The sequence below is a fragment of the Crinia signifera genome, chromosome 2 (genome assembly GCF_055691185.1).
Source record: "Crinia signifera chromosome 2, ASM5569118v1, whole genome shotgun sequence".
In the NCBI taxonomy this organism is placed as follows: Eukaryota; Metazoa; Chordata; class Amphibia; order Anura; family Myobatrachidae; genus Crinia; species Crinia signifera.
The window spans coordinates 219,057,752-219,070,211 of record NC_139218.1 but is presented as its reverse complement, the minus strand read 5'-3'; the positions used below and the strand labels follow the sequence as shown (position 1 = coordinate 219,070,211).

The 12,460-nt window shown below is 38.8% G+C and overlaps 1 protein-coding gene across 2 annotated transcripts in view; it reads right to left on the bottom strand.

The window, feature by feature from the left end:
- Positions 1-513: 513 nt before the first annotated feature.
- Positions 514-12,460, bottom strand: part of TBX2 (T-box transcription factor 2) — a 26,097-nt gene continuing 14,150 nt past the window's right edge. The window contains exons 4-8 of one of the 2 annotated variants that reach the window (XM_083173747.1): positions 9,208-9,354; positions 5,776-5,852; positions 5,438-5,565; positions 3,161-3,756; positions 514-2,186 (exon numbers count right to left, since the gene is read on the bottom strand). In XM_083173747.1, coding sequence (XP_083029873.1) covers positions 1,749-2,186; positions 3,161-3,756; positions 5,438-5,565; positions 5,776-5,852; positions 9,208-9,354 — 1,386 coding nt within the window. In that variant the 3' untranslated portion in view covers positions 514-1,748. Of the gene's footprint in view, positions 2,187-3,160; positions 3,757-5,395; positions 5,566-5,775; positions 5,853-9,207; positions 9,355-12,460 lie in introns of both variants that reach the window. The other variant, XM_083173746.1, reaches the window with a different exon arrangement.

Here is a 12,460-nt window from a genome sequence, read left to right as displayed (position 1 = left end):
ATATCGCCTTATAGCTTTCAATCAGTAACTGCCACATCACAATTAAAAGTAATTGTGCACATTGATCTTGCTAGGTCCATTATGGCATCACTGTGTTTTTTGTTTTTTATTCAAATGGTCTTTAAAATAATCAAATTCTACACAGTAAAATAAAATCAATACAATTAAATAAATAAAAAAAATTATATTTCAAGAATAATTATTTATTGTGGTTACTGTTATATGTTTTATTATTAAATATAATAATAACAATAATAATAATGTATTATTATTATTATTATATTCTTATTATTAATAATTAAAATAATTCTATTTAGGTAGTACAGATTTTTATTTACAGTTTTTTATATCCTTTTTAAAATATTGAGTTACTTTATTTTATAGTTTGTATATAAAATACCCACTTTGTGAACACAATAAAAAAATAGATACATTTGAGAATGAAACAGGTACAAAAGCAGTTACTTTCCAACAACAAGGAAAAACTATGTGCAAACGCCTATGACAACGCAACAACACCAAATTGATCTGTAATAATTGAAACCAGTTTTTATTTTAACGTTTTTTATTGAAAGATGTGAGGATTTTTTTTTTTTAAACAAAACAAAAAAATTGAACAGATAGATACCCGAGTAACCAGCACGTTTCAAATCATGAAGTTTTTAAACAAATATAGCACAGTTTGTGATCATTACTTTTTATTGAACTGGAGTGAGAACAAAAAACCTGAGGTTTATTCCTGCATTTTATACCCCGCTCTGTATATTATGTCCTTAATTTAGTTTTTACCATTAAAATCTTTCTACACCAAGCTCTTACTTAATGCAAGGATGGCACATGATTGTCCTTAACAGCAGGCGGGAAAATAATAAAACACAGTAAAAAAAACCATATTATATTTCCTTCAATCACAAAGAGCTAGATAAGTTTTAATTTACAATATATATAATGTAAATTGAAAAAAATTAAATGCAATGAATTATTCTCTAAATATTATGTACACACCATGTACAACTCTGAATAAATTAATACCAATTTGCATATTTTGGGATTCGTATAGCTTATTTACACAAATTACTATTTTTCATAAATATCTCTGGCACACAGGTTAGATACACACCCAGTATTGTACCAGACCGGTGATTTGGTGAAGAACGCAGTCTACCTATCTGAGTTCAACTGAGGGTGGCATCTTAAGTTATTAGTATTTGTTTTGTCATGACTTCTTTTTATTGTATTTGTGTCTTATTTGTTTCTTCAGTTATGCTGTCTTGATAATCAAAGTAGACATACTTAATATTTTGACTAGTGCTTCCAATAGTCTTTTCCAAACAAATACCTCCCAGCCCCCCCAACACTCTTTCATGGAGAAATCTAAGGAATTCCTTGCTCCCTTTTGTCCATCATCAATTTCATTGAGTCTCTGCATTCTTGGGCCATTCCAAGAATTGTATAATCAAGGGGAGTTTCTCCACAATGGCGCTATTATAACATGAGTTCTTGATGTCCCCATAGGTGCATGTTTGAAGTTGTATCCTCTGTATTGCATGAATATATATATATTTACTTATACATATCGTATTTGATTTTTTTTCTCAAACCATCATCACTGGTGGGGTTCTCAGTGTTTTATATAAGTACTCGTTTTTTGATCGCTGACCCTTTTTTAATAAATAGTTATAATGTGCTGTACAAAATCCCAGTGCTTTTCAGCCCTTGTGGCTCATGTGATTGGCATAAGGTGCCAGTCACTTTGGTGTCTGCCGGCCTGAGGAGACCTCTCGCTGGCTCTCCAGGCCACTGACCAGTCTTTGGATGTTCTGGAGCTCGTTTATGGAATCCTTCATGGAGGTCTTTGGGGAGAGGGAGCTGGAGTGGGACCTCTTGTGGACAGGAGTGTCTGGGATGGGACTGGATTCTCGGCTGCTGCCAGGTTTAGAGCTCTCAGATCCCGGGTTTAGGCTGGCTGGCAATCCGGTGGTCAGGAGATTAGTGCTGGGGGGAATGCCCACACCCATCTGGTAAGGGCTAAAGCGTAGGCGAGGCCGAGAGCTGCTGAGGAAAGGGTTCCTTGGCATGGTGGTGGCAGCACTTGTGGCTGGCATAGCGGATGCCGCCGCTGCAGCAGCTGCCATGTAGGTGTAAGGGTACGGGAACAGCCCTCCAAATGTGGGCATTGGGATTCCCTGTAAGAGAGAAGGTAGCATTTAGTACATGAGAAATCAATATATACTGCACAGGGGGGACGATCAACAAAGGGTTAATGGTCATCAATTATCGATTACACTGACGTGCTTCCAAATATCACAAAGTTATTATATACAGTTCTGTCTGTAATATGACCTTACACATCGATTAGACCAATAAATGTGCTTAGAAGTCAGAATAATATATGTAAAACAGTCCTCAGCCAGACTGACAAATCACAGATGCAGATAAAACCCAGGACAGCATCAGGTTAGATATTGCGTGGTATAACCATCCCATAGGCAGGTCTGTTGCCAAAGAAACGGACACAATATGCAATTTATTATGCAATATTATTTTTCTTGAAGGCCAAACTTTTTTTTTTTCTTAAAGGAACCACATAATCACAAACCCACATCATTTACTTTACAATTCCACCATAAAATATAAATGTATTCATTTGTATTTAAAACTTAATGAGAACAGCTGGGAACTTGCATGACTACCCAGCCACATTCTCTATGCAGCAGCATGGGCACAACGAGAGGATCTCAGCAGCGAGAACTAGTAATAGGCAGCGATAGTATCGCCCAGGGTCTGGTGTCACCGCTCTGTCTCACTGGGGTTCACATCGGTTGGGGAGTAACTGGATCCTACATCAATCGGACCACCAGGTCCATTCCTAATAAGCAGCCACAATGCCGAAAGCTAGCTGAGAACTCCGTATCACATTAACTCCAGCAGGAAGCCAGGAGGTTACAAAACGTCTGTTTGCCAAAGACTTAACAGAGCCCTATTTCTAGTGCAGATGGGTGGAGAGTGACAGGCACTACTCGCATCATTCATGAGATGAATGCAATGTTAAAGGAAAAGCAGCTCTTATAAAACCAGCACAACATACTAGGTCCACAATCCCCCCCATCTATATCCCACAGCCAGGACTGATTGCACATATGAAGGATTCATGGCTTACCTGAGAGGCCAGCATGTGCTGGGTAAGGTGGAAAGGGAAAGGTGTAGCTGCCCCTCCTGCTGCTTGCACCGAGGAGAGACCGTTGTCCAGACCACTGGCTCCGCTCATAGAGGCTAATAAATGTCCCATGCCCATGGCCGAGAAAGCTCCTGGTGCCATTGTAAATTGTCCTGGGTGGATGAACAAGGGTTGTCCAGCACTCAATGGGTTAAAAAACTGCTGTCCGTGGAGGCCAGACAGCGCTAAGCTCTGCAGGTGGCTTGCACTGAAGTGCGGCGGGCTCTCAGTCTGTACCATGAGTGGGGAAAATGTCTCTTTACTCAAACCTCCACATTCTTGGTCATTTTTGGCCTCCTCCTTTCTCCTGCTCTCCAGCTTGTCCTTCTCCAAGCTCCTGACACTGAATATGCTGTCAGTGTCCTTGCGGCCTTCGGATGACTCAGTCTTCTTGTCTGGAGTGGCCTTCTCCTTGCTCCTCTCCTCCAGCCTGGGGCTGCTGGGGGTGGACAGTGTACCCCCGGGACTGCTGTGACCCCGGCTAGTCCTCACATCCCGTCTCTCTAACTCCTGGTCGCTGTCTGCTCCATACTTCTCATCTGCAGATATACACCAACATTGATATCAGAAACCTACATATATCATATAGCACTTACTTAGAACGTGCAGACAGTTTTCTAGAGACGTGTTATATTTGTCTTATGATCATTTCTCTTTTACACTTTATCATGTATATATATATAAATACACACACACATATATATATATGTACAGCAATGTTCTGTTATTCAGGGACCGAGTAATTCCAAGCTGGGAGCAAAATATTTGCAGAAATCAATGCTTATACCTTCACACAGCTCTTCATCTTCCTCTATATAGTGAGAGCAAATCAGATCCTCACGTGTTGTTTTATATGTAAATCTATAGTATGGTCTGCCTATAGCCCCCAGCTGGGGCTGCTTATAGCTGTCATTTCTGAGAGTTCTGAATTAAGGAACACTACACAGTATAAGAGCAGTAAATAAATACTACTACTTCTTCCAGTACTACAATGATCTGGTCTCATACATAAGACTAGATGCAGTTGCTGGATTGAGGTCATTTCTGGGTTCACTTTATAAACTGGCTGCATTGTGAAAAACTAATTATTAAGTGAAAATGAAATGACACGAGCTCTTTCTTACTATACAAATATAACATCTTCACTTTATTGCCAAAATGAAAAATAGTTATTTTAATATATGTTGTCTCTTTGTATTAAATCTGTACAAACAACATAAGTGCATAGATAGGGTTAATATCCTAAATTAGTGGTATCAAACTCATGGCCCTCCAGCTGTTGTGGAACTAGAAATCCCAGCATGCCTTGCCAAGTTGTAGCAATCCATGATATAAAATCTGTAGCAGGGCATGCTGGGACGTGTAGTTCCACAACAGCTGGAGGGCTATGAGTTTGACACCACTGTCCTAAATGTTCTGGTACAGCAGGAATAAACTACACTGGCTTGGTATAAAGTGATTCTGGAGGACAGCTATAAAATCAGCATAGTAATATGTTAACATACAATCATTGCATGGAACCCATATTATTGCCATAGGAATCTCCTTTTATCACCTATCTGTCATTTATATACTTGACAACATTTTAGATAATTAGAAAGTAAGGTTGGTGTTCATTATGTGTTACTCATGTTATATGTTACTATGTTATGTGTTACTCATGTTATATGTTACGTGTGTTGTGTTTTACTCATGTTATATGTTACGTATGTTATGTTTTACTCATGTTATATGTTACTCGTGTTATATGTTACTCATGTTATGAGTCACAAAAATATTGAACCCACTGAATTCCAAGGCCAAGGTTTACACAATGGAATGACTATGAGAGCCAGTGTTTATGACCGTAAAGGTGAATGTGAGTGGGAACAATGCTAGTTTACTGATCAGTGAGTATGATTTATTCATGTGAGTGTTACTATACAGCAATATACTGAATGCAATGTTAATGTTTATAGCATAGCCTACAGTCCATCAGACAGAGTAAAGCCAGCCTCATTGTATTGCTATCCCTGTTTTAAGCCATAAATAATGGTAGCAACAAAAACACCAAGACTAAGTGGCAGACTAATAAGAGCAGTATTAATAATTGAATTTGCTGTGGTGCAATAATGAAGGTATGCAGTAGAGGGTCCTGGCCAGCCATGCGGTGTTACTAATCTGTAAGAGGCAAATTACCTCTATTACTGCGGCTGAGTCTCAATGGACTGGGCTCAGTACCCAGAGGGGAGTGCATACTGTCCCTGCCTGGGGCAGCATCGCAGGAGGAGGCGTCAGATTCTGCTCCATCCCTGTCTGGCTTGCACTGCTCCTCATACATCCGTAGGGACGGGAGAGTCAGCTGTTTCCTGATTAGAAAAACAATGCATGAAGCAAACAATTAGTCCCGGTATGATCATTAATTACATATATCCCAATAGCTAGCTAACAATATATCATAGATCTGCAGCCCACCTCAGTATTATATATGGTAATATTGTATTTACTTATTCCACATGTTGTTATAGATCTATTATATTTATTGTATCTACATCTTATTATCGTTACATTGTATTTACCTTTTTTCTCGTCTTCCATTACCCGTATCTCTAAATCCTTTAGCAAACGGATTGTTATCAATTTTAAGTTGTGTAATCTGCAAAGAAAAATAGAAATGAAATTGTTAAAAAAATATATATAGATCCTCGATGAATATATATTATAGCAACTTGGATATAAAGTAATGTGTATATGCATAAAAAAAGAATGCCACCTTTCTAATGGTAGTACTGGGCTACATTACTAAATTGACAGACAAGGCCTTGAGGAACTACAACTCCCAGCATGCCCTCTCAACAGCTCATCAACAGCTAGAGAGCCAAACATTTTCTAATCTTCAGGAAGGGTTAATATTGCACTTGGTACTCTGATACACAGTGTATGCGGTGTAGTAGCTGTGATCCCTCTGGCTGTGTCACTGCCAGGGTTAATATACGTTTTGCATTCCAAACATTTTTCTGTAAATAAAAGTATTCCAGCATTAATCCCGGCACAGTTACAAAGTGATCTGTGCCCTACCTAGGCAGCTCCCCTTCCGTATACAGTGATCTGTACCCTACATTGTGCAGCTTCCCTGCCAAATAGTGATCTCTGCCCTACCGACAGTAGTACAGGTTCTCTTCTATATACATATCGATCTGTGCTCAGTTTTCTTCCACATAAAGAGTGGTCTCTGCCTACCTAGTGCATATTCCCTGCCACATACACAGTGATACGTGCCCACCCAGTGCAGGCTCTCATGTCATAGAGTTACTGGGTGACAAGTGCTATACCTAGCATAGGTTTATTACCATAAAGTTACACAGTGACTAGTGTCCTACCTACAGTATTAAATAGTGTTCTACCTAGGTTCCCTGCCATACAGTTACACAGTCACGAGTGCCCAACCTACTGCCGGTTCCATGCAATATAATTACACAGTAACCAGTGCCCTACCTAGTGCAGCCCCCTCCACCTTATATAACACAGTGACCAGTGCCCTACCTAATGCAGCCCCCCTCCCCCTTGACCAGTGCCCTACCTAGTGAAGGTATATTGACACTATGTTATACAGTGACCAGTGCTCTACCTAATGTACACATTGACCTATCTAGTGCATATATATTTGTATGCTGTTATACAGTGACCAGTGCCCTAACTTCTGCAGGTTCTCTGCCATACAGTTACATAGACAATTGTGCCCTACCTAGTGCAGGTTCTCCTCTGTACATTTACGCCAATAACTAGTGGCTTTCCTAGTGCAGATTCCCCTCTATACAATTACACAGTGACCAGTGCCTTACTTAGTGCAGGTTCCCCTCTATACAATTACACAGTGACCAATGCCCTACCTAGTGCAGGTTCCCCTCTATACAATTACACAGTGACCAGTGCCCTACCTAGTGCAGGTTCCCCTACATACAATTACAACAATGACGTGTGCTCTACCTAGTACAGCCCCCCCCCCCCCCCCCCTACATACAATTACACCAGCAAGCACAGTGCCCTACCTAGCGCAAATTCCCTACCATACAATTACACAGTGACCAGTGTCCTACCTAGTGCAAATTCCCTACCATACAATTACACAGTGACCAGTGCCCTACCTAGTGCAAATTCCCTACCATACAAGTACACAGTGACCATTGCCCTACCTAGTGCAAATTCCCTAGAATACAATTACACAATGACCAGTGACCTACCTAGTGCAGATTCCCCTACATACAATTACACCAATGAGCAGTGCCCTACCTAGTACAGGTCCCCTACATACAATTACACCAATGACCAGTGCCCTACCTAGTGCAGGTACCCTACATACAATTACACCAATGAGCAGTGCCCTACCTAGTAAAGGTCCCCTACATACAATAACACCATTGAGCAGTGCCCTAAACAGTACAGGTCCCCTACATACAATTATACCAATGAGCAGTGCCCTACCTAGTGCAGGTTCCCTTCCGCACAGTTATAAAACACAGCTTCCCTGGTTTAACACACCGCATGCTTTATTAAAAATGATGCTGAGGTTTGGCTTGAATTATTAATAGAGTTTTAATGATAGCAAGTTATTTTTCAGAGCCCCCTGGAGGAAAGATGGCGACTAAACATTGCAGCGTTGGTTAAAAGCTATTCTTATCTCTCACATAAGACTGACTAGTGCAGGCGACATTAGGTTAATAAATAATTCATACTTTTGAAATATGTCCCCCTCAAATGCCATCTTTAAAAGTGCATGTCTGATCTTCTATATGGTATATTTGTTCAAATAAATTGATTTTCCTTTTTTAATTCTTAGGTATTTTCGATAGCAATCTTTCCGTAATGGTGCAAGCATTTGAGACATTACAATCAAATCGATAGAAAATATATTTGTTTTTATTTCTGCTTCAAATGATCTTATACTTTTATCAGCACAATTCTTTGCATCATTACATAAACAATTATTTACATACTTATGCACAGAGTTACGTATTATTATTTTTATTATTATTATTATTCATAACGGTCCATAAATAGTCACATTTAATATTAAAAATGCAATGCTTAAATAATATTGAATATTAGTATATTTATTCAACTGTACCAATAAAATAAATGACCAGTTTAATATTGATCATATATTGTATTGTTGTAATACTGTATACATTGATTGTGTGTGTTTTGTTTTTGGTTGTTTTTATTTTTTTATTATTTTTTTTGCAGACAAATTCTAAATTACACACACATTTTTTAACCCTTGCATTTTAAGCACTACATAAGTCTCCAGGTATTATATATGTTAAGGGGATTGACTCAGCAAGAAGATCTTATAAGCCCAGTCTCGTACAAGATGCACACTGCCTATCAGCTTTGTCCAGCTTGTGGCTGAGCTGCAGCCTTAAGTGTTCTTTAATCGATCGTGACTGTGCCATAAAGTTTACGATTGGAACAAGCCCACCAGGACCCTCCGACAGATCTGTCAATTAGCATCAGCAGCAAGGGGGTGAAGGCGTGCCCTGGATATGGTGCATGTGTACATGTGTGTGTGTGACCGTGTCTGCCTTATGATCAGATCAGTATGTTAATGCAATGTTTAGCCATATGAACATAACGAGGAAAGCCAAACTAAACAGTTAAAGCTAATTAAACATGCACAGGTCAGGCCTTATGTTCAACTGAGAGGACATAGATCTTTATTCCTGAAATGACTGCAAACCAACACACAAAGCGTGAAAGCCACATAAAACGTAACCACAACGTATTAATTAGGCCAATAATCCCATTCCAACATACCATAAAAATATGTACTGCATGAATTCACAATTCATAAACTTCTGCTACCACCAACTCAAAATTCATATTAAAGTCCTATATACATTTTAGTGCCCAGTCAGACTTTTAAATAAAACAGAAAACGAGTTTTTAAAGCGAATCGCAATTACGCCGGGCAGGTGCAGTACTGTAGCCACTTGTTGCTACATCGCTCTTACCTTATCGTTCTGATAAGCTGTCACTGCTATAAAGTCAGTCTCTGGGAACACATACGTCCTGAAAGTGCTATAGGGGAGTTTCAGAATATCATTGGCTCTCACGATATGAAACCTGGGTTGATATTTATGCATCGAGTTCAAGATAGTCTGCAATAAAACATAGTAGACATATAAAAATGAGAAAGGCTTTTTATTATTGTACACATTCAAGAGTCTATGTTATCCTATGTATTAAGTGCAGCCATTAAGAAAATCCTCCATGATTTATGTAGATTGCAGATTTTATTTAGGAAGATTGTGTCATTTTCTCGCCAAGCAATTGTATAAAAAGTGGTTGGAGATTGTAGTATTTAAAAGCTAATATTATTGTAAGTTAATTAAGTTAAATCACATTTAAATGGTCTACACGACTTCATATTCATTTCTAATTGCTGCAACACTCTTAAGAAATGATTAATGCAGAAAATAATTCTTTAATTACATTTATTACGGCATTTAAGCAAAATTAATTATATAAAACCATTCTTCTTGTTTGTACGTCTCACATAACCGTGCGGAATAGATAAGTTTAAAGTGGCATAGAACCAATCGATATGATTAATGTTTTATCATCTATATTGCAGAAAGGCAAACGTATTGCATACACATCCTATCCAAGCGTGCAAATCTCCAGTGCAATAATCTACAGATTGGCACTGACAAAACGGCACGCAGCCTCTACTGGAATTGCCATTTACAGGGCAATAGTATCAATGATAGCAAAGGGAAAGAATGCATTGTTTAAGCAAGCGGACTGACTATCACTATCTGGTTTTAAAAAATTCTCAAATATATGTTAGGATTTTCCACTTATGAACAAGAGGCTGAGAATTGGCACACAGGCCCCAATAACTAATATGTTAGGATACAAGACGACTTGAGACTCCAAAGTACAGTATATTTCAGGAGTGTTGCCTTGTTTAGAATTACACCCCATTCACCCCAATTTTAAGGTTTACTAATCCGTGATTGTGCCACCACTAATGCTCAGATTTCCAGCAAAATGTAGAAACAATTGTCATTAGGGAAATGTATACAGGACTAGCATTTGATGGATGGATGTGAAACCGATAGGCTGCTAATGCTTTAAAGGAATCCGAATGGCTGGGAAATATTAGCCCGATATTTCAGTTTTATACCTTCAACATCGGTCAGAGGGGATAGAGCATGCAGTATACTAGGGGTCAAGCACAATCATTTGCAAGGCAGGGTGTGCTGCAGGGTGACGACCTTACCCAGTTGTCTGATAGGAATGTGCATGATCATATACGTCCAGTATTACTCACTATGGTACACAAGCAGCAGCATGCTGAGGGGTTGCAGAGAGGACAGAGCTGGGGCACAGGTGGCAGGAACATATTGCTCCATCTGCCCCTGAGTAAGCTGCACTGGATGCGCCTGGACATTGCTTATCGGTATGAGATGGCAGATATTACACCCCCGATTGTACAGGGGAAGTGACCCTCTTCCACTGTCCAATGCAATGGAAGCTTAAACCTGACCTCTGCAAGACACATCATCGATACAGGAAGGGGCGATCCTGCCTCCCCCATGGAGAGGAGTTTGCACCCGTCTGATAAATTGTATGCACCTTGCTTTCTGATTGCCGGCCACATAGTCAGAAGAGTCTAAACTACTGGACGTTTATATATATATATATATATATATATATATATATATATATATATATATATATATATATATATATATATATATATATATATATACACACACACAATTGGCAAGTGTCTTTGTATCACCCTACATAGGCAATGACAGTGATTGTGCTTAGTATGACAGCACACACAGGTCAATCACTGGGAGACATAAAAACAAATATATTTAGATCTATCTCTGCAGGTTCTGGGCAAGTGCAGCAAACCTGGAATATGAATTTCGTTACAGAATTTATTAAATCTTATTTTCTTCCTTAAGTTTGGAGACGTATTTATTTCTTATTGTTTACATGGTTTGTGTTATGTGAGTTTATAGTATTAGGGTGACCATGTGGGGGTGGGGGGGGGGGGTCGGGGTGGGGGTTGTAGTGTCGAAGTCTGTGCATTAATGTGCACCTGTAGCCATTACTTTATCCTTTACCCCACCTTTACATTACACTTCGCACATATTGACCAATGTACTTAAGGTCTGACACAAATGGCCCCAATTTTACATCTCACTGTCCGTCTCCTCATAAGTGATCTAGGTAGTCTGCTAAGACGGGAGTAAAGGGATAGATAACCCATTATACTGGACCCCATTCAAACAGCCCTGTCTCTGACCTCATTTCTGCAGCTTTGTTTAATCCTGCACATTTTACAGATTTAAAGGCAATCAATCTGGTGATTTCTTCTTTTTGAGAAAATTACCTAGCAGGCTTTCATTTTCATTTTACCAGTTCGACACCTAAGTAATTGAGCATCATACAGAAAATGATACTGCAAATATATATATATATATATATATATATATATATATATATATATATATATACACACTCATATACATACTTACATACATGCACGCACATACAATATCTACATTAACAAAATTAGCAGTGCTAAAGAAACTTCTGCTATCTAGTGATAATACAAAGCAGGCCTGGCTAATGGATATATAGAATAGAATTTAATATAATAAATAGCTAATCGTCCTGTTGCCCAGACTTGTATTTATCATATATTATTTGCCCACATTATGCACGAATGCATGACTAGCACTAATGTTCTCTGTCCGCAGAGAATAATATATGTCACATTGATAATATGTCACAGTACCAACTGCATGAGAAAATAGTTTCGCCAGATGCAGAACTCCATTTGTTATCGATATAATAAATGATGATTATAGCAATACTTACATTTTGTTGTAACATATGTATTCAGCTTAATGCAAATTATTATGTTTATTTAAAAGCAGATGACGAGCTCCGAGTGTGCAATCAGTAGTAATATTACACACTTAGCTGGCTTTTGCTCTGAATTACTTTCTTCCTCAATTAGCTGAGATAAAATAAACAGGGCAATAATGCTGACCATTTGGGAATAAGTGATATTCTAGCTGGAATTAGCGTGCACATCTATGGGGATCATTCATGTGTCAGTCAGCTTACTGGCAGAGGCCAGCTACAGTACATATGGGGGTTTCTTATTAAGACTTTACAGCTCTACAGCCTGCTTATTGCATTGCTAGGGTTCTGCTAATCTCATTACATATC